This window comes from Numida meleagris, chromosome 2, assembly GCF_002078875.1.
Source record: "Numida meleagris isolate 19003 breed g44 Domestic line chromosome 2, NumMel1.0, whole genome shotgun sequence".
Taxonomy (NCBI): Eukaryota; Metazoa; Chordata; class Aves; order Galliformes; family Numididae; genus Numida; species Numida meleagris.
The window spans coordinates 98,160,549-98,186,932 of record NC_034410.1 but is presented as its reverse complement, the minus strand read 5'-3'; the positions used below and the strand labels follow the sequence as shown (position 1 = coordinate 98,186,932).

General features: G+C 38.2%; 2 protein-coding genes across 5 annotated transcripts in view; one reads left to right on the top strand and one right to left on the bottom strand.

Moving 5' to 3' along the window:
- ARHGAP28 (Rho GTPase activating protein 28) overlaps window positions 1–9,967 on the top strand; it is a 76,504-nt gene extending 66,537 nt beyond the window's left edge. For both annotated transcript variants that reach the window (XM_021386620.1, XM_021386621.1), the window contains 3 exons: window positions 2,443–2,597; window positions 3,237–3,301; window positions 5,933–9,967. In XM_021386620.1, coding sequence (XP_021242295.1) covers window positions 2,443–2,597; window positions 3,237–3,301; window positions 5,933–6,024 — 312 coding nt within the window. In that variant the 3' untranslated portion in view covers window positions 6,025–9,967. The remainder of the gene's footprint in view (window positions 1–2,442; window positions 2,598–3,236; window positions 3,302–5,932) is intronic.
- LAMA1 (laminin subunit alpha 1) overlaps window positions 11,002–26,384 on the bottom strand; it is a 99,800-nt gene continuing 84,417 nt past the window's right edge. For all 3 annotated transcript variants that reach the window (XM_021386617.1, XM_021386618.1, XM_021386619.1), the window contains 14 exons: window positions 25,378–25,522; window positions 24,593–24,734; window positions 23,364–23,478; window positions 22,992–23,162; window positions 22,218–22,369; window positions 21,550–21,735; window positions 20,931–21,084; window positions 19,698–19,810; window positions 18,498–18,687; window positions 16,398–16,556; window positions 15,255–15,408; window positions 14,535–14,668; window positions 13,216–13,438; window positions 11,002–11,563 (listed from right to left, as the gene is read on the bottom strand). In XM_021386617.1, coding sequence (XP_021242292.1) covers window positions 11,403–11,563; window positions 13,216–13,438; window positions 14,535–14,668; window positions 15,255–15,408; window positions 16,398–16,556; window positions 18,498–18,687; window positions 19,698–19,810; window positions 20,931–21,084; window positions 21,550–21,735; window positions 22,218–22,369; window positions 22,992–23,162; window positions 23,364–23,478; window positions 24,593–24,734; window positions 25,378–25,522 — 2,199 coding nt within the window. In that variant the 3' untranslated portion in view covers window positions 11,002–11,402. The remainder of the gene's footprint in view (window positions 11,564–13,215; window positions 13,439–14,534; window positions 14,669–15,254; window positions 15,409–16,397; window positions 16,557–18,497; window positions 18,688–19,697; window positions 19,811–20,930; window positions 21,085–21,549; window positions 21,736–22,217; window positions 22,370–22,991; window positions 23,163–23,363; window positions 23,479–24,592; window positions 24,735–25,377; window positions 25,523–26,384) is intronic.

Below are 26,384 nucleotides of genomic sequence, written 5' to 3'. Positions count from 1 at the left end.
CATAAAAGCTTCTAGGAAGTGGGGAGGAAATTCCTACAGAAGTGTATAAAGATATTGCTTATTTAAATATTTCCTCAAATTTTATTTCTATTCTAAGTGCCCTCACCTACAATGAGTTAGACCAATGTCAGACCTTAATTCTGCCTTTCTCCTTAACTCTGCTCAGTCTGCCATACAATCCACCCCCTAACCCTTTTTAAGTGGCTGACTTAAGTTTGCTTATTGCATCGCATTTGCCATATAGGCTCTCTTCCTCGTGGCAGTGACTGTCAACATTATTTGCTTGTGCAGTCCCTTGTACACCAAGGAACTTGCTCTCAAGTATTTATAATTGATGTAGCAGATGAATTCTTCAACTGTATGTAAATCAAATACATTTTAATAGGGAAAAGCAGTATAAGTGAAGGTGTTAGAACAGTGGGTTTTATATAAATCTTTAAAACAGAAAATCCCTTAACTCTCCAGTCAGACAGTAGCTTGTGTATTTTGCCATAGAAAGTAAGCTTATTTGGAAGCTATCTTGAAAGACATGCTTCCTAGTCTAATATTTTGATAAGAGAAAGCACTGGGGATTGACTGAGAAAAGATGATGCATGCCGAAGGATTTATAGGAGCCCAAGCTATACACTATTACACACACATGTTGGTTTTATACCTGCTTTATAATAAAATGATCATATGTGGGCTGTCCTTTATGGCAACGATCTGCAGGTATTCTACAAATACATGGATCTGTAGCTAGGTAGAAGGATGGTCCATATAAGGAGTAGTTACACTTAGCCATGCCCCGATGCAGGCCATTCAATAATTTTCTCCTTGCAAATTCTGGTCTTACAGTTCTATACTAACTTCCTAAGCAGAAAGATAATACAGTTTGCGTAACAGAGGCATCAAAACTGGGTCTAAATTTTAAGCATGTGACAAAGTAGTTGTCCTCAGGTCTTTGTTGGTATTCACCACAGTCAGTGGCGAGAGGGGATCACACTGGAGGATTTTCAGAGCTCTAGGTCTAGCTCAGGCTTAGGAAAGTTTGTTACAAAGATCTTCTGGAGGTCTCAAAGCCACCAGCTTTTCTTCACTGACTAGATATGGAGTTTAATTTGAGGAATGCTACTTCTATAGACAGGACCTACGATGAACATGCAGGTTAGGTATAACATATTAATCAGGCAACACAGCAACTTGTGCACACATAACACCTTTATGTTTTTTCGTGGTTATTTGTAAGAATGGAGAATTAGAAGAGTAATCAAGGAACTGGTACAGATGCCTATAGATATTGAAGAATAGGGTGGAAGGAAAAGAACAGACAAAGTAGGAAGTAGTAATGTTAAGAAATTGCAAGAAATAGAGAAGAAACCTAACAAAGACAAGGGACAAACTGCAGAAGAAAATGTCTGGGTAAAATAGAAAGAGAAAGGATATGTATGAATGGTGAATCCATGCTAATTCAGCTTTTTGGAGAACTCATTTGCCAGCACTGACTGATATGTACTGTGAGGAGGACATACATTTATGACGCAGATGCAGATGTAGGTATTTATTTAAATTGTCAGTGTAGGCTGCTCTGTGTCAGAAACCATCCTCAGTCTGGAGCAAGAACAGCGAGAGATTCTAAGGAGCATCCATTACTGCAGCCCTGAACCTTCAGAAACACAAGTCCATTGATCACAGTAATTGACTTTGCATCTAATAAAAAGGAGACTAACCATGTCAGGTAGCTGAATTACGAAAGGTAAATTGGAGGCAAACTCTGTTTGCATAACTGAGTTGAATTTTGAGAGCACTTAACACAAAGCCTAGGTCTCAGATGTCCTAAATTACAGAGACTGGAGAGACTATTGTGCTCTGCTCAGCTTGGTATTAACTGGATTAGGACTGGAATGCAAACCTTGCTAATTGATTTATCTGCCATTAATCATAGAAGAGTGCATAAACTTCATAGATGATTGTTTGAACCCTACACAAGGTCAAATTGCAAATTAACAGAAACCATATGCTACTTCAATATTTTACTGTACATAAACTTTGATCTAGCTGAACTGCTTTTTCCATGCCTAAGAGAATGCCATCTTTAAAGGGAAGAGCAGGCATTCCTAAATATATTTTATGTATTTTTAATTAAGCTGTTAGCCCACAGCCAGTGTTAACAGAATAACTTTAAAAATCTCAGATAACAACTTGACTGAAACCATTATTGCAAATAACTAAAATTAATGGGATTTAGTGATGTTTACCAAGTCATTTTTGTCTTTGTATAGCATCTTACTATATTGTATCTATAAATGAACAATTGTATGTTTGTAAACATATATTTTTTTAATATTTGAGTGAATCCCTAACAGTGATTTTTTGCAAGCAATATCTAAAGAATTGCAAAACTTCTGAATGGAGTTACAGTAACATGTGCCTCAGACTTACCCTACTGAATGTTGACTTTAGGGAGCTGTCACTTTTCCCCCATACCTGCAGTCTGACATACCCGAGGGGGTGATAAGAGTTTATGCTCCACTGCACTCGAAAGTCTCTATGGCAATTCAGCTCAACAGCCAAACAAAAGCCAAAGACATCCTGGCTCGATTCCACTGTGAAAACAGGTGGGTAAAACAGAACATTTTGTTTTTCCTGAATAATAATGCCAGAACCATTAACGAATAGATTGTCCTCTTTTCAGAGACTCATTGTGTTACAAGAATTCATTTTACAATCCAAAATTGCTAATTTATGGTTACATCAGTCAAAGAAATTTTAACCATTGATTTTCTTCTTTATATTCTACTTAATAATTGGCTCCCACACAGAATCAGCTTGCCCTCTATTATGCCACTACCAGAAACATAATTTTATAGGCGTACCACATAAAGAATACACAGTTGTCTTATATCTGCCCGTAAAACATTCATGATTTTATTTCTGTGGAGTAATAATTATTAACTGCTATGGGAAGTGGCAAATTGCATTTGAAAGTCTTTCTCGCAGAGTCTTTTGACGTTATCACATAATTCTGTTCTGTAAATAAATAATAAATAGTGTAATAGAAAGCTTGGTTAACTGTGACATGGTAAAATACCTCTACAGCAGATACATTCTGCTCTGTTTGGTTAAGTCCTTGCTTTTCATAAAGAAGTTCATCAGAAAAGGGGAAAAATATCAATTTCTGCTTAATGTAGGTGGAAATTGATAGACAGCAGCTATAACACAAAAAAAAAAAAACCAAACCTTTTTTTCTCTCCTAGCCGTGGATTGTCACAGAATGTGAGAAGCCAGATCCAAAGTTTACATGAAGTTGGAGGAAATATAGGTAGGTCTCCTATTTGAAAATTGAACTCTGAATGTCCTTAGACTTCTAAAACACCTCAGGTCAGTGGTATTTTCACACAGCTGGTTCTCTCCTGCCCATCTGTAGGAAAGCTGATCCAAAATCTCTTAAAATTGATGTAATGATGCCTGCTGGCTGGAGGGGCACCCCGCAGAATGGGGTGACCTGGTGGCAAGATCCCAGCAGGACCCCTTGCAGCTGCTGCAGCCCTGCCAAATTCATCTGCCCTTTCATTTACCTCTCTTGCACTCACAACTGAGCATTTTCCATGGTTAAGACCTCCTTGGTCTGCCTCTTGCAAATACATTTTACCTCTCTCAGTAGTCTTTTCCTAAAATACATTTTTTTTCTCATTGCATTTAAGTGTTAACTTCTTCCAGATAAAAACATAGAATTGAGAGTTCAACCCCTGCCTATATGGGTCTAATATATTTGTATTCATACGTGTACTTTATTTATATTGTAAATTCCTTGCAGTAGAGAGTTTTTGTTCTTCCGTGTTGCATGCAGTGACATTTTTGCAATAACAACAGTGACTTGCCACACAAGTTCCAGGCCTAAAGGTCAAAAACCAGATTTTAATTTGATATTTAACAGTCCTGATCCTCTTCTTTCTGTTTTCATACTGAAATTCTGGATTCTCTAAGTCTTGAAACAGCTGTTTGATGAAGCTCAATTCTTCTAGGTTCCCAGAATCACAGAATCATGGAATCACAGGGGTTGGAAGGAACCTCTGGAAATCACTCAGCCAACCTCCTGCTAAAGCAGTTCCCTACAGCAGGTTGCACAGGAATGTGTCCAGGCAGGTCTTGAATGCTTCCAGAGAAGGAGACTCCACAACCTCTCTGGGCAGCCTGTTCCAGTGTTCTTTCACCCTCACAGTAAAGAATTTTTTCATCATGTTCGTATGGAACTTCCCGTGTTCCAGTTTGTGTCCATTGCCCCTTGTTCTGTCACTGGGCACCACAGAAAAAAAGCCTGGTCCCAACCACTGGACTCCCTTTAGGTATTTATAAGCATTTATAAGATTCCCCCCTCAGCCTTCTCTTCTCCAGGCTGAACAGCCCCAGGTCTCTCAGTCTTTTCTCAGAAGGAGGTGCTTCAGGCCCCTAAATCATCTCTGTGGCCTTCTGCTAGACTCTCCAGTAGTTCCCTGTCTTTCTTGAACTGAGGACCCCAGAACTGGACACAGTACTCCAGATGTGGCCTCAGCGGAGCAGAGCAGAGGGGAAGGATCACCTCCCTTGATCTGTTGGCCACACTCTTGTTAATGCACCCCAGGATGCCATTGGCCTTTTTGGCCACAAGGGCGTACTGCTGGCTCATGGCCAACCTATCATCCACCAGCACGTGCAGGTCCTCCTCTGCAGAGCTCCTTTTCATCAGGTCAGCCCCCAGTCTGTACTGATACATGCATTTATTTCCCCCCAGGTGTAGGACTCTGCACTTGCCCTTGTTGAACTTCATCAGGGCCCTCCCTACCTAACTCTCCAGCCTGTCATTTCTAAATAATCTCCGTAAAATTATAACAGAATACTACAGACTTATTCAAAAGCAGTAAAGAACCAAAGTCTGTACTATTGAAGATCTACTCATCCAATGCGTCATTTGATTATTGATTTGTTTTGCCTGAGTAAACAGGATGGCCAAGAGGTGCTAATGCAGGAGAGGATCCTGAAGACCTTTTGAAGCAACCCCAAGTATTCCCAACATGCTCTTGCAGAAAAGAAATCTGAACATTTAATTGATATGCTAGTTTAAAACAATTTTTATAATCCTAGATGTTCCAAGATACCTTATAAAACTGATCGTACATTAATTCATTTATAAAGTTTTTACTTTTTAAATCATTAGGACCCTAATGACATTTTAAGTAACTGGACAAAAAATTTACCATAATCCTTTGTGTCACAGCAGTGTAATCTCACCAGTTAAATGGCTGCATCACCCAGCATAAATCCAGTATAATCCAACAAATCAACTTAACTCAAGCATTTATTACCTTCATATCCAATTAGCAAGCACCAAGCACTTCTTTCTGTGTGAAAGGCAAATTGTGGCAAATGCAGCAAAGACTCCCCAGTGAGCCAATTCCTGTTTTCAGTCACCACCTAATGAAACCCTCAATCTTCCAGACTTCAAAACTCAAAAACTTTGTTGTAGTCTGCATTTGTCTTGCAAATTCCTACGTGGATGAGAACACAGAGTTTACAGAGCAACATTTTCAGCATTTAAAAATAGAGCAGAAGCTAAGTCAGTTTTAATTCCAGCCCAGTAAATCCAGAGAAATAAAAACTTGCAGTAACAGTGTTGTTAATGGTTATAGAGAAACCGTAATATTTGTTTAACATTTGACTAAATGCCACATCCAGAACTCAGTAATGCAAAGCATCCTGCCTGGAAGTGGAAGTGAATTATGAATCACATCAAGCAAAATCACTGGCACATTTACCCAGGCTTTTCTCTGTAGCCAGGCAAGATGTTAGCTGGGTACACCAAACAAACTATTTGCACATTGGAGATGCACTCAGTGATGTTTTAACATAGCTCTATCCTATTCACCAAATGCATGCAAAACACAATATGATTTGTGACTGTCAATTTTTGTTTTAGGCCAGCACTGTTTGGATCCAGACGCATATATGTTAGATGTTTACCGTGCAAATCCTCAGGCAGAATGGGTGATAAAACCAAAAGCAAGCTGAAGCACAAGGCTGCAGCATACTGGACAAAGGCCAAATGAACAACTGTGATGCGTGTCATTTGAAGAAGCGCTCGCCTCTTGCCAGTGATGAAAACAAAATGGTAGCTACCTACAGGATAGAATTCCTTTCTACCATACTGTCCAACAGATGTTCATCATGTACTACTTTTGGTATAAGAATTATCACTCCAGTTTCTGGACCGTTTAAAAACCTCACATCAGTTATGCTTTCCTATGGATTATGCTTGTGCCAGAGTTGGCCCAGGAGCTGAGGACAGACCAAGGTACGGAGCCACAGAAAATAGCCCATCATCTAAGGAGTTTTTTGTTTCCTGACCTGGCATTGGAACATGGATTCTGTGGGAGGAAATAACCCAGTGGCATCTAAGGATGCATGAAACACTACCGACCACAACGTATCGCAGAAGCATCACAGGGACAGTCAAGGAGAAGGTATCTCAAGCGTGAAACAGAGGAGCTCAACCTGCAACAGTGCCAAGAAGGAGCCATGTGACAAAATCAAACATTTCTGTCGAAAGTAAACCTGTGCAGAGTGCATTACTGCAATATTTATATCCCTCAATCACTGCTCATGAGTACCTGGTGCTGGAGGAGGGAGGGAGGCAAGGGGAAGAACTACTGTGTAGACAGCTATACTGCTTTATGTATGTACCACTGTATATATTACTATCAGTCTTCTGAAACTGTCTGTCTGGATCTCATTACTGTGTGCATTTGTAGCACCACAAACCATTTTCTCTGTCCTTCCCCTGTCTCACACGCAAGCTTCAGGAGATGAATGGTAGGAGAGAAGACATATTTTCTGGCTCCATCTTTTACTTTATATGCTCAGATTTAAGTCTGTGTAATGCCACACTATGAGTTATGTGTTAATGGTGCCACTTACGGACATCATCTTTTTTGTTAAATGTTGTAGTTTCTTAATTTGTAACCTAATTATGTCTCTTTTATTTTAGCTTCCATATGTAAGCAATTTTTATACTATTCAGCTGCATTGAGAAGAAAGATCGTCATCCAGATCTTGTATGACACAGCACAGACAAATAGCTTCCAATGAGCAGAGGGGTTTAATAATCTTATTTAACTTTTTCACAACAGGGGCCTTAAGACCCTTAAGACCACAGCCAAACCAGGCCCAGTTGTGTTAGGGTTTCTAGAGATAAATAGCAAACTGCAGCTACTTTTGCAGATTGCATGCAGTCTATGAAAACACATAGAGTGACAAGAGAACAGTGGGTTCTAACTGCATCAACAGTATAAGGGTAGCAAATATAAGGCAGGATATAGTTGACAGCCAGCTACTAGGGCAAGCACCCTTCTTCACCCAACCATCTGGCTCTGGGCTATACTTTATGTAAACAAAGTATGTTTTTTGAGTAGGGAAATCACAAGTCTCCGTAAAACAGCAAATATTTTTTCATCTTTGTCTTATCAAAAGAATGGGGACATCTTCAAATGTGCTGCAGTGTTACCATCATCGCATGGATGTGTTGCACAGTGAATTCACTCATTTCCCACTGTGATCAACAGGTACTATTCTTTGTCTGGACACAGAGATGAGGCCGAAGCTGGTGCTTCAGGTACCAGCTGGCAATGTAGAAGCCTTCTGAACCAGGTATTGTAGGTGAACACAAAGTATACAGGGATATAGAGAAACCCTGTAGGTTGTGATGAGCTGCTGAAGCTGCATGATGATGATTTTCACATTTGAGAAACCCGTTTCTGGTTCAAAACAAACTGGGATCTTCAGTGGTTAGTTTTCTTAGTTAGTGTTCAGTGAAAGAAATCAACATCTAATCTGCACTCTTACCAGCAACAACGTCTACAGAGGGCAGATCCTGCCTTTCTGTTTTTCCTTCTTTAGATTAAAAATGAAATTTAGCAATGGTTTTTGTTGTTGTTGTCTGCTTTAAAAAATATGTGTAATTTTTAACTTCCCATCTTTTTTTTTTTTCTTTTTCATAACACTAATGGGTGCATTGTTGCAGCCAGGCTAAGTCTAGGACAGTTTTGTTATAAAATGCACTACTTATTTTGACAACTATTTATTTTAAGTATACAAGAGAGAGAGTAAAACTGTGGTTTGCTCATAGGCCTAGGAATTAATGTTTTGTCATGTGCTTTTTTCCTGATTCCAGTTAGTTCCCTCTGTGACCACAGACAGTCCTTTCTGCTGTGCTGCCCTCCTTTTTTAGCTGTAAAACAGGATGTGTACTTTTCCTTTTAAAGATAATATGAGAATTAGTTGGAGTCAAATTCTGCTCTCAGACACAGCCAAACAGCTTCACTAGCAGAGCAAGAATTATAAATATCCATCTAGGAAGGACAAACTCAGCAAAGGGATTTTATATGGAAAATGCTTTGAAAACAAAGAGCATAACATAAATGCTAAGCACCAATGTATTTATAACCAACAAAAAAGCTTTTATGACTATACGGAAAGTCTGAACATTAACTAAAGAATCTGAAATATCATGGCAAACAAGACAACTTTCTATAGCACCACTTTCAGAGAAACACATTGACTTCCAGCATCTTTCCACTCAGTCCGTGTTCTCAATTCTGTACACAGGAAGTAAAAAAAAGTACAGAGTTCTTGGGGGTTCTGAACCCTGAAATGAGGACTTCATCAAAAAACGTATCTTAAATGTCACCGTTCTCTGCACTGAATACAAGGGGTTATTAGAAGATTTTCACCTTTTACCGCTTGGCAACGTAGAAAAGACAAAACTGAGGGAATTAAATCCATTCTGTGAACTCTTGTTTCATGCTAAAGTTGCCCGTAACTTTCTAAGACATGCACATTAGCAGATGACCTCAATTCTCCAAACAGAGCCCCAACTACTACAGCACGGCCAAACACCTGCTGTCGTTGAAACAGAATGGCGTAATTCTTTTTTGATACAAATGAACCTAATGATCCATGTGTACTGTGGTTAATATTGTTAAACATTAAGTTGTGTGGTGTTGGTGTGGTACACTAACTTGAATTAATATGCAGCAAAGTGAACAATCTCACCAATGTTTTTAAATGTGAAGTTTCAACTGTAGGCCTTAGATTTCAAGATGCTGGCAGGGGTGCCTGGAATTTTGCTCCTCCTAGCATTAGTTAAAAACAAAGATGCAATAGTATTGTCATCTAACAAAAAGCAACATATGAGGAAAGCTATTAATCAGAATGTGGCAGCTAGCAGGAAGAAACTTATTCAACAAACTCCAAAGATGCCTCAAGCACTTACATACTCCAATTTATATATTCCATGGTTCTAGAAAGGCAGCATTTTACTTGTCCACACATACAGAGTACTGCAAGAAATAGGTAACAGTCTGGAAACAGACTGGAATGCTCTCACCTGTTCATGCAGCTAATGTCATTATAACACGTGCATGTGTGCAAATGTGTCTGCATCTAATAGAAACTACCTCACTTTCAATTTTCCAGGAAAAATATTTTGGCTTAGAGGTTTAATATTCCAAAGCTTTCTATTATTATTATACCTCTCTCTTAGTCTTTTACATAGATAAAATGTTTCTCACTATAGGGGGCAAGATTTGGAAATAACCTCTATATGTTAAAAAGCATATTCGAGGGTATGGACTAAACTTTATCCAAACCATCCTGCCTCGATGACTGCTTGTAATGTGAAACTTATTAGATCACATCTTGGGGTTAACAGACAACAAATACAAACAGTGTTTCAGTTTTTATTTTTCAATGGCTTTCCATTGCTGTCTGTCTTCTCTGGAAAATAATACAATGCCACTAATCAAAGCAAAGTGTCTGCATGTACATTTTCCATACACACCTCGTTATAATGTTGAGTGTTTTGTTGAAATACGCCTACATATTAGTGTATTTGTACAGCAGAATGCGTCCATTGTATTGTATTCATGTAAAAAATAAAAACAGTACCAACAAATAATGTCTCTGAAGTTAAAACACATGGTTTTCTGACAGAAGCAGTTGACAGAGACTGCAAAAATGGCAGGAAAATCTGTCTTAAAGGCAACTGTGTTGTTACAGTACCTGAACAGCTATACCATAGCTGCTTAAGTGGAGCACTTCTTTGTACCGGGAGCTCTTCTCTTGGTGTACTCCAAAGCAGGGAACAAGATGACACTGCTTGGAATTGAAATCATTGCTAATTCAGGTTCACTGGAGCCAGTATTTTTTTAAACTACTATGAAATAAATAGACCAAAATTCACTTTAGAAGGAATTGTAAAAATGCTTACTAAAAGCCAAACAAAGTTGTGAGGCATGAACAAAAATCCTGCTGGTTCAAAGACAAACAGGAGAAGGAAGTGACTTGTAAGGAACTATATTTATTACAGATCCATCCTCAAGTACCAGACATGTTTCAGCACTACTGTGAGGTCCAGTCATTTGATGAAAAGATGTCCTTACTTGAGTCAGACTGAGTGTGTTTCCCAAAAAACTGGCTCAGGCACAACTACTGGAAGCCTCATGTTTGAAATGGAGGCAGACACAACAGGAAAATTTAGACCTGCTTGCTGGCCTGCAAGTTAGGAATCACAGGGAATCAAAGATGTTTCCCTCTGCCTCGTAAGAAATACTGTGTGAAAATATGTGTTAGTTCTCGTTGCCAAAATACACAGTTGTTGCCAAACCCCACCCCAACAGTTTCTTCACCAACACATTATTTCATGTTCCCTGTGCTATGGAGATGCCACTCAAATGAAAGCGGAATGAAACAGGAACATACCCCTCCTAGATAATGCAGCTACTGAGGGCCAGGAGGACTGGAGCAGAAGGAAAAGGGATCAGAGCTACTATAGAAATTATAAATAAGAAAATTCTCTTTATTAGACTCTGAATCTGATACCTTCAAAATTATGCCCTTAGTCTCCAGCTCCCTCTGCTGGACTCTATCCACTTGTACTTTTCACAACCTTACAGCTCTTTTTCTTCTGAATGAAATATATGGACTACTGAATTACATGAAATAATGCAGTTTATTGTAGTTTTATTACGTGGTTCAACATTGTTACCTGTTTATAAAATGACCAACACACAATAAAATGAAATACTGTCAAGTAATCAAGAGAACACATATTGTAAACACTGATTAATAAAAATTCCCAAAAGAAAAATATCCAATTAATGCCACTAATATTGTAGTAGAGGTATTTGTTGTTTAGGAAAATTTTAGTTAAAATACAGACATAGAGCTTCTGACTAAAAAAAAGATGACCTGAGTTGAAAACCAACCAGAAAATCAAAGAGATGCAGGCTCTCAAAACCAAAACCAAAAAACTTCTTTCCATTATGAAATGAGAATGAAAAACAACTGATCAACAAAAAAACCCTCTCCAACCCAGACAGGTTTTGTTCAGTTCATTGCTCAGCTCCAGGGCAGGAATGAGGAAAGACTCCACGCAGGTCAAAAGCTCTGCTGAAGTCAAACAATTCAGCCTGCTGGCCCTTGGTTAGCATGAGGTTCCTCAGGCAGCCATGGAATGAGCTCTTGCTTGTGAGACAGTTCTGTTTCACATCACCTGAAAAACAAATGTGAACTATGTAGAGTCTATTTCTAGTGAACTGAAACAACACAAAGATCCAGGTTATTATTTAATTGCTTCCCATCCCTCACAAATGAGATAGAAAAATTAAGAACAAATGAGCACCAAGTTCTAATCACATTTGAATGATCTAGGATATCCTACCATGGATGGGCATTGGTGCCTTCAAGCATAAGTTATCTGGGATAACTTGTGCAGAGTTTGCAGGAATATTTTCCCTCGAGGGACAGTGGGAGATGAGAGCAGGGAAAAGAGAGGGGAAAGCCATTTTACATAGGTGCTTTTCAAGTAAAAACTGAAACTGTCAGAATATGAAGCAATAGCTGAGTTGTACATAGCCATAGACTCTCATGGCAAATCAAACAGGAGATTGGTACAGAGTCCAGCTGTTTTTGCTATACAACCTGTGAAACATTTCACTCTGCACTTCTGTAGCACCTGACCAAAGAATTCCTCTCTTCTCAGTGAACTCTATTCTTTAGGGATGAAGTACTGAAAGAATAATTATCATCATGTTACCCTATTTTACAAAAAGGTTCACAAAATGCTGATAAGACTACTTTGGTATTCAAGCAAGACCTATACTAATCAAGATCCACTTAATGAGCATTAATTCATTTTTCATAAACCTTGTCCAGCAGAAGGCTCTGTAACATTTTAAGCTATTGTCCCTGAAGCTTTCCAAACATTTAAAAGCTGAGTTTGCCCTTCAGACCTCATTGCTCTCTTTTCACAGAAATGGAAATATCTGAATTGATAAACTGGTAACAGCTGTTTCAGAGACAAATTTACATGTGCATTTGATGATATGTTTAAAGGTACAGAATCTACAAAGCCATACAAAGCAGTGATGTGATTCTTCTAAAAAGGCTATAAATATATTTGTGTGTGCATACAGAAAGATGAAGCTCACGATGATCCAAATTCAACTTCCCTAATAAATAAATTGTCTTGGCTCCAATTATCAACAAATGAGTTATACAATTTAAAAGCATTCCAGTTATATATTTATGTATTGTGTTACTATTTTTTTCTATTACAATCATTGTACGATTGACAAACAGTTAATTAGAAGTAAACATGCAAGGGAGATGTATGTGCATCTACTGCAACGTGATTTCTGTCTGCACAGCCCGTGACATGAAATATTAGCAAAAATAATGATCTAGAGGGTGGCAGCCCTGCCCATGGTAAGGGGGTTGGAACTAGATGATCTTTAAGGTCCCCTCCAACCTAAGCCATTCTATGATTCTATGAATGTAAAGGGAAAAGAGAATTGCATCTGAACAAACACAGGTAGGGATGTTGTGAACCCTCAGAGAGACTATGACAGACAAACCACATGGAAGCACAGAAGTAATCCTTCTCAGAACTAACAGGTTTGTGTAGGAAAGTGAAATCATTCAGTTCATCTCTCCAACACACTCAACAGCAGAATGAATTCCTCCACCATGATAGAATGCAACTATTAATACGCTGTGGTCTCAGTAACAACGTACAAAATGGTTACTAAGATTTATAACTCAATCATGAACTTGTGACACATAGGAGGAGAGAGAGATGATTCTTATGAAAAAGAGAAAGTACACAGGAGGGAGAGAAGGAAAAAGAAATATTATTGTACCTACCAGGATAACCTCCAACATAAATTGGATTGTTTGTATCTGCAGATGTTGACTGAATGTAGGGATTATCAGTTTGAACCAAATTCCCATCAATTATCAGTGAGATGCGGTATTTGTTTGTGTTTGCTTCAAGTTTGTGCCATTTTCCATCACATAAACTGTTTGCAACTCCTGGTTCGTATGTAGCTGTTATTCTGCCAGCTCCATTGTTGACATGGAATAAAACCTGTATAAACAGCCAGATGCCAATAAAGATATAAAGTAAGAATAGATGAACTAATTTATCTAGACAAAAGCACAATCATGCTGGTGCAGATATTTCCATTTTATAAATGTTTGATAATTATGCAAAGCTAATGTTTACTTTGATAGAGTGTGAGTCCTTATTGAACTATATTTGAAATCTAAAAGACTTAGATCCATCCATGCAATGATCTGTTGGCTAGGTTTGTATACACAGGATTTCAATGTTTCCTACAAATACAATAATGTAATTTTCTCACAGAAACTAAGACTTAAGATCTCAAAGAAGATCTGCTCCATCTAGCTGAAGGGGATGAACTGTAAGCACTTACTATTGCCAATATATGTATTTATTTATTCCATCCCTTTATTTCTCAAAGCAGTAGACATTTCTTCAATTCTGTGATAAGGATTAATATGTAAATATAAACAGAGAAAATACACTCTACAGAAACAGTCATATTTAACACTGTCTCTTGGTAGGAAGTATTGAATAAAAAATGAGCTCTTTCTAAGGAAAGGAAATACTTAAAAGCAATCAAATATATATATTTTTTTCTGCAGGAGATGAGTGGTGCACTGTGTATTGATTGTTAAAATGCTTATGGAGCATAATGACCAGTGGATTTAGAGAGGGAGAGTTAATTGTCCTGGATATTGCTCATGAATATTGAAGAAGAGACTGCAAAACAATGTTTTTTGTACACGGAAGAATATGCTTAACAAGGACAAGCTTAGCTCTATGGCAGAAAAAGTATTACACTGCAAGAAAGGAATATATTCAGTCTAACATACAAGGTATCTAGTACGGGAGGTCACAGTGGCTTCAGGCTAACATGAATTACAATAATTACAAAGGCAGAAAGTTCCAGTGACTTCTGCTAATCCCACATTTTATCATATTATGATGACAAGCTTTGATACTTACAGTCAGTCCCACACTAGTTCTGTAGGGATTTGGTTCTGACATTCCACCTCCATCACATTTCACTGGTGTTTCTTTAGTGCTACCCAACCATTCAATCCTCCCACTTTTAACAAGCCTTGTGAAATGAGTATGCCAGCGCAGGGCAGCCTACCTTGCCGTTTACAATCTCCAGTCCAATGGCATCAACCTTAGCGCTGCTGATACCAAGGAGAACGCCATGCATGGCTGTCGTACGAAACTCAAGCGTGATGTTCACATCAGAACGGACTTTGTAACCTTCTCTGACTGAAAAGAAGTTACAAGCTTCTAATGAAAGAACTGTAACTCACAATTCAAAGTAGCATTAATGTGTATTTACTAAAAGGGCTAAAAAGTTAATTACTTTGCTGGGAAAGGATTTTGCAGAAACTCTTTCAAGTTTTTCCAAAGTAAACTGTCCAAAATAAAAATTCACACTTTATGCTGGAAAAGTAACATTCCCAAACATGTTTTCTTTCTTTCATTTAGACTTAAAACATTTTATCTCATTTGCTGGAGAAACAGCCAAGAGTATAAATTAATGTAATCCTTCATGTTACTTCACAATCCCCCTGCATCTTTTGTCTCCATACACTTTAACAGACCTCAGCCTAATTCTATAAACATGGGTATACTTAGCTGCAAAAGAAAGAGAAGGTCTGTTTCTTTCCCCAGAGTCATTAGCTCCTTCATCCCGTGCAAAAATGGCTGCTTTGGGGCGTATGGATTGAAGGGACTCAGAAATACATACGCGGGGCATGTTAACTATGTATACTTCCAACAAGGACTAAAACAGATATGTTTTCATTGACATTAACTCAGTAAGATACTGCTTCCATTTAATGACACTTACCAAGAGCAGCAAAGCCACTTCCTTCAAAGAACGTGCCGTCCTGCACTGTTGCATAGCATTTATTCACAGCAAAGATGGAGACAGGGCTCTCCTTGTCCAGTTGCTTGCTGTTAATCGTCATACTGCCAATGCAGGCAGGAATACTGTGGGTCACCTAGGCACACCAAAATGCAGGAATTAATGCATAATAAAATCTGCTGCAATGGTCTTTTAGTGATTCACCCAGTGTTACCATAAATTAACAACAAAACACAGCAGGATCAAAAATATTTACATAATTACATTTTTATTTATTACATTTACTTATATAAGGTTGAAAATGCACACTATGTCTTAGAGAGGAACACAGTATACACTCTCCATAAAGTATAGAAAGACTTGCATGTGCTTGAATTTGAGAAGGGATATACCCAACAGTTAAACATATTTCAAACACGTTTTACCAAATTCAAATGTAAATCAAGATTTCCTAAGACTCTTTCCAAGTATAGAGAGTTCTATCCAGCAATAAGATTAATTAGAATTTCTCACTATCCTTTTTAGTAATTGCATGTTCTAAATTAGCCCTTCTAAGCAATTAAAAAGCAAGGGTGAAGAAAGTACAACCAGAATTGAGAAACACTGCTATCAACACCAGAATCCACCCTAGGATAGTGGGTTGCACAAGGAGGAAGTTGACAAAAAAAATACCTTCTAAAAGCATGCGTAAACAGTATGCTTTAATCTCAAACAGCTAAAGGCAGCCTTTCAGAGATATTTAAGGCATGGAATTCCTATGCGAATCCAATAGAATTTAGGTTATAAAATTTCAGAGGTTCTAGGTCATTTTTTTCTTTTCTGCTATACATGAGAATTTATATTGTTTATCTGTTTTCAACGAAGAGGTTGATAGAAAAAAAAATCCATTAAGGGCTATTAATAAAACACAAGGTTCCAGCTCTAGCTAGAATCACTAAACCATAGAGAGCCAGAAAGATTTATTTAGTAAAGAGTCATTAAGTTCTTTGTTGTTTCTTTCTTTGTTGTTTTTTGCCCCTGTCAGAGAAAGGATACTGAACCAGATGGGTTTGATGCAGTATACCCATTCTAATATTGCACACTGTCAGACAGTAACCCCCCTTGCCCCTCCCCAAACCTTCTTACATTCCCAAGGTTCTTCGCCACATAGTCTAAGGGGAGTCCTCCCACATACAGCTTGCCCTCCACATCCAAAGTGCTGCCATCTCCCAGGGCACTGACTGCTACCAATTCCTGTCCATCCAGAATGATGATACCTTTTCTTTTAACATATTCTGTCCTTATCTGGAAAAAAAATGAGAGCACACAAACATAAGCTGAGTCAGTTACCTAGTCATCATTTGCCAAAGAAGAAATTTGACTATTAAAGGTTAGATTGCTTGCATGTACTATAATACTGAGACATCCTCATGAAATTCACAGAGGCTGAGGCCATTTCAGAATGCAAGTGAGCAGCCTAAACTGCTTTCTTGCTTCCCCAGGGGCCTATAATGATTACATTTTGCCCTGTCCAAGTTTTTTAATAGTAGTTCTTAACAACTACTATTTAAAACCACTAGCTTACTGCTTTAGGATATGAGTAAGTTACTGAGTTGGAAAAGAAGAGTTCTGTGCTTCTCTGCAATACTGTGCTGCCCACCAGCTGAGCCATCTTAGCTCTCTGGAGTGCACACTCCTACAACACAATTTTATGATGGGCAGTGCTGAGTTTACTATGACCAAAAAAGCTTCCCAGTTCTTGTTCATTCATAACCCTGTGCCTTCTCTGCATGAAAACGATTATTCACATGCAGCTAAGATAATAACTGATCTCAAGTCAGCTAACCATTTATTCCTCTCCAGTTACTTGCAACCACACTCAGAATCCTAATTAGCTTCCACATGAGGTTTCATAAACGTTTGGGTTGGTAAGGGGATAAAGCAGCATAGCAGAGCGATACAAGCATAGGATAGAAAATGGAAAGAAAGGTTTTTCTTTTGGCAGGAAAGCATGCTAGCTTAAATTGATTGTACAGCTACTGCAATAATCATCCTCAGCTGTAAAGAGGTGTGACTCAGCCTTGGTTTCAGAAGAAAGTTTTAAGTTCACGTTTTTCACCATTTGTAGTAAAGGAAGATCAGCTCTCATACAGAATCTTTTCATCTCTTATAAAGTTGATAGTACGAGTATGAGTTTTTATGTAGCTATACTTAATTTTAAACACGCAGCTGTAAATCCTGAAGTGTTCTTCCCTTCAGGGTAGGCAGCAGAGCTTATCTGTGTTATCACTCTCTAACAGAAGTTCATGTTTGCTTTCTCTAGTAGCTCTTGTTGTTTATTATTCTACTTGTTATATATGAAAACCAAAAATAACTCTGCTGATTCCCCAGGCACTGAGGAAAAGTGGCAGCTCTCTGTCATCAATCACCTTGTCCCACAGAAGCCACTCCCACAGGTAAAGCTCCACATATGAACAAGTGAAGGGAAGCTTAGCAGGACGAATACTGTCAGCCTCACCTGCCCTAAAGATAACTAATGTGGTGAGTTGCTTTTAAAATTAAGCAAGACATCACAGATGCTTCTTGCAAAGAAAGCCAGAGCCAACAGTCACTGGGTTGCTCAGAGGAACTGGGCTGATGGAGGCTCACACAGAACCTCTGTACAGAAGGCCCTGCATGCTACATTCTATTTGAAATCTACAGCCATAATTTCTCTCAAAAATAGCCTTATGTCAAGCTCTCTCCCTCCAGCCTCCATTGATTCAAAGTATTTACCTTCCTCTTTTTGCACAATCCATGGTTATTCCCTGTTAGCATTAGCACTATTAGCACTAAAGTATTAAGTGATAAGTGGGAGAAAGGAGAAACACTACAGCCACAGTTTCACCCTGTCCCACTCTCAGTTGCAAGTCTTTGGTTGCATAGTGCATGGAAAGCTCTCTGTGGAAAAGATCAGAATTTTTAGACTTCTCAGTTTCTTATCCAGTGAAGATGACTATTACGTTTATTACACAGTGGGTGAACTATTTTACTCCTAAATAATCTCAGAATCTTGGAGGGTGGAATCAATGCATAATTAATGAAAACTTTAGAAGGAAATAATTATGCATTGATCTGAATGGTTTCATGACTGAGTTGAAACCTGTTTGCCATTGTAACACTTAAATTGTACAGAAAAGGCAGTGAAAGGACATCCCAGTAACACCAGGGAAGAGAAAATGGAGTACAAAATTGGTGACTACCTACCGTATGCCATTTTCCATCATTGACAATAGCAGGGTGAGAAGCTACTGCTTTTCCTTTGCCTAAATCAAATGAAAAATAGAGCTGTCCCCCATGAAGCTGTAAGGCTGCGTAATCAATTTGGTTCTGGTGAGCCATGTAGTAAATCAGGCCACTGGAGGCAAAGGTTCTGAGATTCAGCTGGACAGAAAGTCTAGACAATAAAAAGTCAGTGTTAATGACACGTATTTTAATCTGCATTGACAAAAAGCTGCTTGGGAGGTAGAGAACAGCCTCAACCAATTTAACATTATGAAAGGATTTTTTTATTACAAAGGCCAGAAAAGTAGAATTTGCATTGAATCCTGTGAAGGCATGACCTATACTGTATTTCATAATACAAATCAGTGCTGTACCTGTTAGAAATTTGAAAAGTATACAGTGAGCCGGGTTTTAAGAGGGACAGGCTCAGCTGTTTATGACTGCAGGTTTGCCCACTGCCCCAAGGAAGGAACAGATCCCATAACTTTTAGCCAGGCTTTTTGGAATATAAATGGGCAGACTGAGAACAGAGGAAAGCTTAAAGACAGAGGAGCTGTTTCTGCGCTCTGGGTCCCCAGAAGTTATTTATGGAAAAGCTATTTATTATAGAGACGCTAGGTTAGGTTGACTGCAGAGCATCAAACCGCTGCCAGGTTCTTATATTCAGTAGTTAAAATGTAAGGGCTAAGAAAGGAAAGGGTTCTTTTGCCTATGCTTGCAGAGGCTTTCTAAGCTGAAAGAACTTAGGCTTGCAGGCTTTGTTTAGAGGGCCTCAAACAAATGAGACTGGCAGAGAGCGTATCACAGGTCAGTCTCTACACAGCGATTCTTCTCAGTAGTCTTAGCTCCTTTGGTGACCTGGGGAGTGAAGCAGATGTGGAAGGTATAACTGCAGAAAATCCAGAGAGGGTAAGATGTTATCTGCATTGCCCAAAGAAGCAGGGACCAGTAAGGACCGGAAAAAAAAGCAGAACTCTGATAAACCCATGACCACAAACCTGAGGGAGAGATGTTTTAATTATGATGCAGTGGTTGTGGTACTTTCTTCCATGAGGAAATCATAGAAATTGAGGTAAGGGCCATTTTCAAAGCTCATAATGCAATGATTCTGCATGAAAGCCACCATCACACTTGTAGTTCATTAAAGAATAACACACTCATGTGCAATTAAGGTATACTCACTTTTTCCGGACAGTAGACTGATTGAAGATCAGTGTCAAGTGGCTGCCTTTGGCAAGTCCAAACTGGTGCGCACCTTGAACATGATCAGGCAGCTCATCTTTTGCACAAGCTACCTGTTAATGAAGGGACTTTATTAAGAAGTACAGTATCAGCTGCCTGCCAGCAGTGCTGAATGGCAAGATGCCTATTCTGAACTTTGTAAGAAGAAAAACTGAGCCACACGATAACCACAAAATATACAGTAACATCAATTTGCTAAACTCCTAACCCTTTCACGCCACCATTTTGCTCAGAGAGGACTAGTTGTAATGATTAAGCTATGTCTCACGGGCAGCACCAATCTTTTCTACTAAGAAATGTTTATAGTTTGAGATGTATTCATTAACCATTTATCTTAATTGATAGCCCTTTTGCTAAGAAATGTTAGAAGATAGAGCAAAATTTCAGTTAAAATGTTATAAACTTAGTAGAAATATTTTCCCATTTAGTGGAGATGTACATTTTTGTTATGATTTAGGGAATGAAGAGCTGAGTAAGAGTATGAGCCAAAGCCATACTTTAGCTCTAAGAAGGATAGCTTATTTCTTTTTATAGCCACAGTTGTATGAAATGCATAAAAATCCTGCTTTCTTTTGCTACATAAAAATGATTTCAAGATGCTTTGGAAACACTTCATCATAAAGATGTGCAGCTGCAGGAGGAGAAATGTAATGCTGCCTTGGGAACTGGGACTGTGTGAGAGGAAACAGGTGTCATGCAAGCTGCATTCAGGTGCTGTGTGTCTCTGTAACGGTTTGTGCCTCCTCCTTGACACAGACTGGAGACTGCATCTGTGTGACCAGGAAAATGCAAATGCTAAATTGCTCAGCTAATGCAAATCTCAGCATGGAATTACTTTGCCAAGAACACACTGAAGATAATAGTTCATGTCAAGTCCTTCTGCTGAGAGATTATCACTCCACTTCTTTTCCTTTTGGTGTTACTGCCTGAACCATGATAAACCTAACTAAATTTCCTTTTCAAAAGGCCAAGAGACTGCTTCACAAGTTTATATCGTAGTTTTTTTCCACTGGAAATAATCAATTCAATTCCACATTCACTGGACTACTACATACCACAGAAGAAGCAAATACATACAGTCCTTGTTTTGAAAGTTTTCCACAAAGCTAAAAATGCAACTTTTACCTGAGTACTTTCCTAGAAGAAGCAACTGAGCTTTGTTGTAATACATACTTTTTTTGTATCTGTAGGAGGCCTCAGGGGAACTGGTAGCTCAGACTGAATCTCCGTGTCTTCCAGCTGTATGGCTGCTTTAGGCTTGTCTGACAAAAAGCAGCTGTCCATATCCACATGTTCATACTTCATGGAAGTGGTGAAATCCAAAAGTCTGTGTTTTAAAAAACCTATACATTAAGAGGTGAAATCCCAAGCACAAGGAAAATACTTCACAAGGTGTTTCACAAGAAAGATTCACAGCATTGTAGCGTAATTCAGATTGGAAAAACACCTCTAAAGTCATGAAGTCCAGCAGAAAAAAAAGGCAAATGTCCATAGAACAGTATTAATAGAAAATATTCTTGGAAGAATCTGTAAACACAGATAAACTATAATAGAGAGCGGCACTTTGTGCAGCATCCATACACCCATTAAGGACATGTTTACGGTTATTTGTAAATGTAGCTATTAATAATCAATATTAATTTTCTGCATGTTATGATGCCGGATCATTAGTATAACACTTGCCTTATGTTAAAAAAAAGACAAATTAACAACATCAGGAGAGCAATTTCAAAATATAATTACTAATTACTATACAGTTTTCCAGAACATGGAAGTTACCAGTCTGACTTACTCCTTGTTAAAAATAAGGTTGCTGATACAGCCATAAAAGGAGCCAGTCATTTTTAGCCCAAAGAAGCCCTCTCCTGCGGGGATGCCGCCAGCATAGAAGTTGGAAATGTTCATGGGGCTCATTTCTGCTGATGAACCGAGCCTCAGTTCTGAAGGGTTACTTTCATCCACCTGTACAGTTATGATTCTAAAAAGATAAAGTAGAGAAAACATTCAACAAGGGCCTCAGGCATTTTCATATCAGAAACATTCTTTTCACTCTAAGAAATATGCTGTTCTAAGAAATAAGATTCCATAACTTCAGTAATTCCTTCAATGCCCAGAAGAAAAAACTAGAAGATCTTCTTTAGATAATTTTTAACACAGCGTTTTGTTGAGTATCTTTCCAAATTATTTTGATAGCTATATTTTTTTCTAATACTATTAAGCATACTTCACTCAAGTGGCCAAGCTGCCTGGAGATTTTGAGAGCTTTTAAATACAATTTAATCAGCGGCTGTGCGCTGTATACAATTACCATATAAATCAGAACACCTCCAGTAAAAGCAGAAAAACACAACATGATTATTCCACCTAATGAGCTCACAAAGGCAGTTTCTCAGAGATTGCGGTGATCTGACAAGGGCATACAATAATTAAACAGGTAGAACTGTTTGCAGTCATATGTACCTTTTATTCCGAATTAGGATGACAGAATGTTCTTGTCCATCGCTGTATGTTCCATTAGCAGACTTAAGAATTACTTTTCTAGTACTTGCTCTATCTCCAGCATTAACATGTACTGCAATATGACCATCAATCAGCATAATGGAAAAGAAGGGCTGCAGATTTAATCAGAAGATTATTTTTTAACTACAACTCAGTTTTCTGTCACTCATTCATCATTGTTTAAATAAAACATAGTTTGGAAAAATTTACCTCCAACTTTTTTTTTAAACAAACTGTAATGAAACAGAAGGACTAGTAGGCATGTATCAGCATCTCACAGAATGCAAAGCCTTCTAACAGAAGGCATAAAAATAATACACAATAAAATAATTCACAATAAAAATCCATGGGATTGTTTTTACCACACACACCCCTGCTTAGATGAAGGAAACAGAATGGGGCAGGTTAGCATTCCTGCTAATTGGATTCTAGGAGCTCTAGAACAGCCAATAAGATACGAGTTCTTTGTTCACTGCAAATGCTTCAGTAAATAATTCTGACTAAAAAAAAGTGGAAAATAATACTCAATGTTCTCTGTTAACAGATCCTTCATCTCCACCTTGCTACAATTTCTGCACTCTTTGCCCTTCTACCCTCCCTGAGCTCAGGCTTCCTAAGCTCATCAGATATTTTTCTCATTTTTTTGCAAATTACAGACACAGAAATTGGATGTGATATTTTGAAATACAAATGACAAAAAACAAAGCTAAAAAAATGTTTATTTTCAGTACTTGCCAAATGTGCTTGTCTGCGTCGTCGCTTCTCCAGTCCCCTACTGAGTCCAGCAAGGATGATACCATTGCTGTTCTTTGTAGCAAAAGTTGCCATCAGTTCTGATTCTGGACTTAAGGACTTAGGTTCCAACTCGATATATCCATTGTTCAAGATATTCACACTACGAATAGGCTATTTTATGAATAAGAGAAATAATTACTGACTTTGTCTACCTGTAGTGCCCAGTAAGAAAAAATAATTTCAAATATATATTAATTTGCCTAGAATTTTTCAAGACAAGTCAATTTCAACTCACTATATTCCTTCACAAACATTACTATTCATTGTTCAATAACAGTAAGAATCAGACCATAAAACCTCCAAGTCTCCTACCTCCAATACACAGCCTTTTCTTACTCCATATGAATTTCTAAGCAAGTCAAAGGTTGAACGGGATATTTCCAGATTCTTGATGCATCCCACATACATCCTACTATTAAGACCTTTCCTGAAAGACAAAACAGGGCTTTTTTCCAATAAATAGTACTTGGAATCTCCTGGAAGAAAAGATTAATCTCTCTTCAATAAGAAAAAGACGGGATCTGGTTTAAAGAACACAGTCAGCCCAGTGTAAGTGAAAAGGGGAATAATTTGGGTTATCTTATCAGATAGTATTTCCGGTTTGAAAAAGAATCAGATAGCACTGTACCCAAATGGAAACATGTAAGCGTGTAGTGCTGTGTTGACAGGTCAGGCCATTTTCCAAAACCCTCAGTTGCATTTCCAGCTGAAATGTGATGGCTTTTGTGTGAGAGTAAATGCAACAACTGTTTTTCATTTCTAAAGTCTAAAGGATAACACAATTTGGTTCCAGATTTAAGTCAGAAAAATCCAAACCTTCCCTGCCATAATCTCTTACATGCTGTAGTGCCAACTAAGATTCAAGTTTACATCTGAGAGCAATAAATATACAGAGATAAATATTGTCCTGGAATTTACCTTATTGTCAAGAAAAAGCAAATAATTTAATTAGTTTTTCTTTTAGCCATGTTTGTCCTTTCAAAGTGAAGCCACTGGAAGAAATGTAGCTTTTCAAGTTCAGCAGGAATGTACAGTATAGAAAGTATTAACTAGAGACCAGCTATAAACTATATGGGTAAACAGATTAACAAAAAACACCACATCTAGTTCTCATCTGTTCTGAGTTTCAAAACTGAATTACAAGAATTCCTTTCTGAAGAAGAACTCTCATCTTGAAGTGCAATTTTGTCCATAAACACCAGCTGGGAAGCACAAGGCTCACAGAGGTAAAGATCAGGGAAGCACTGCTCCAGGCAGCAGCACTTGAACGCTTGTTGCAGCCTGACACAAAGAGCAGGTGGCTGCTGTGGCAGCTGCTGCTGTGGAAATCACCCATGCAGGGGTAAAACAGACAGTTCTTCCAAACTGCTGTGAAAAGTCCCTTAATAGAGCCTAAAGGTGAACAACAGATAATCAAGTCTGAAGCAAGGCTTCAAACTTCACCGATTTCCACTGATGTCAGTGGAATATCAGATTTTCTTAGTCTTTCTCTCCACTTAAGGGTGTCTTAGCAAAGGGGGACGAGTGAAGGCACACTTCACCTCACAGCCCTTGATCTCGGCAGCCCACCAATGAAGATTGGGTCCTTATCAGAGCGATTCAGGTCTGAGGCAACCCCAGGAGATTCTCCTTGCTTGGTTTCTTTGTAATTAAGGTTATATGCATCCATGACCGCCAGCATTCCTGCAAAGAAAAGAAAGTAAATATCTAGAGAGGGATACTCATACACATTCTTCCATTTTGGCAATCTTGTTCTAATAAAGGAAAATGTATTCGTTGAGTCAAACATGTATGGACAATCTTCTTATTTTTAGAGTGAGTACAAGTATTGTAGTTACAGCTGTTCTGCTAATCTCATTTATTTTCTCTGCCAAAATCAAATCTGGAGAAGTCTACAGGAAAAGATATATTTGACAATATGTTATAGCTATTCACATATATCACTTGCAGTGCATAACTTCCCTTGGAATGCATCACTTCCCAATCACGAGCCCCAAAATTCTGTTGCACAATTTACTATAAAAAATGCAAAACAGATGCTCCCAAATATACAGACTTAGACGAAGATTTCTCACTGTTTAAGGACTATTAATACATGTTTTCTGGCAGATTCTGCACTACCTACTCTTTATAACATGTGGCAAATCAAGCACCAGATTTTCATTTCTGTCTTTCTCCTGTCTAACTTTAGTGAAGTAATATAGAATTGTCAGCTAAAGAAATCCTATAAGTGTCCGGATTTGGCTGTGGTGATGTTACTTCTGGAACCCTTAGGTATTTCTGTTTGTAAATGGACAGACACCTGTTTACTCAGCCTGTAGCCTACCTTGCTTCTTGTTCCGACTGAATGAAATTTTATACCATGTTCCATTGTTGTAACGATTTTCTGTTGTCAGAGCAAGAGGTCCTGAACCTAGATCAACAGTCAGTCTCACTTTGCCATCAACAAGCTCAAGGGACAAGAAATCTCTCTGGGAGGAAAAAAAAAAAAAAAAGATTAAATTACAGGAAACAAAAACCTTCCGGAAAGACGCATATTTAGCAGGTATGGCCTACTGTGTGAAAAAGGGTTGGTAACTCCTGTACCTAAACTATTTGTTACACCCAAGATGTTCATCTTTGCTGTGTTTAGGAAAATTAAATTCTGTGTACCACAAAAGGATTTAGATCCTTTGTTTTGTTTCATTGTTGTTCATACTTAAATGAATCAGCAAGCTTGATTGCTCAGCAGACAAAAGTTTAAACAACAAATGTCACAACTGATTTTTTTATTTTTGATTGAGAGTAATTTGATTTGACTGTTAGTATAATAATCAAACAATACAGTGTTCTTTCTGCAAGATGCAAATAGCTTCTACATGTTTATTCACATCAACAGAAGTAAAAAAAGTCTTTCTGTTTCATTCTAGAAGTGCCCTCTCTACACTGTAAAATTTAACTCACGTATCATTGTGCAATGTATTCAGGCAGTGAGTATATAATGAATCAAATGAATTATGTAGTGCCTCCAGAACAATTTGTATCTAAACAAAGCTTTGTCCTCCAGGAAAAGTAGGTGGTAAACTGCATGACATGACAGTGAAGGACTGGAGATGGGTCTAGCTTATGCTGCTGTTGGAGGCTGATTTATTTATTTCAGTTTGCTGAATTCACATCTCATGGCTTTAATTCAATAAGACTATTCAATAATATATTCTTCTGCAACTTCAGTTCCAAAAGATTTTACACCCTGCCAAGGTTTCTCCAACAGAGAAAAAAAAATAGTCTGTTGTTCCTGCTGCTTCTTGATCTTGCTTTTAGTAAAATAATAATTAATTTTACTCTCAGGCTTAA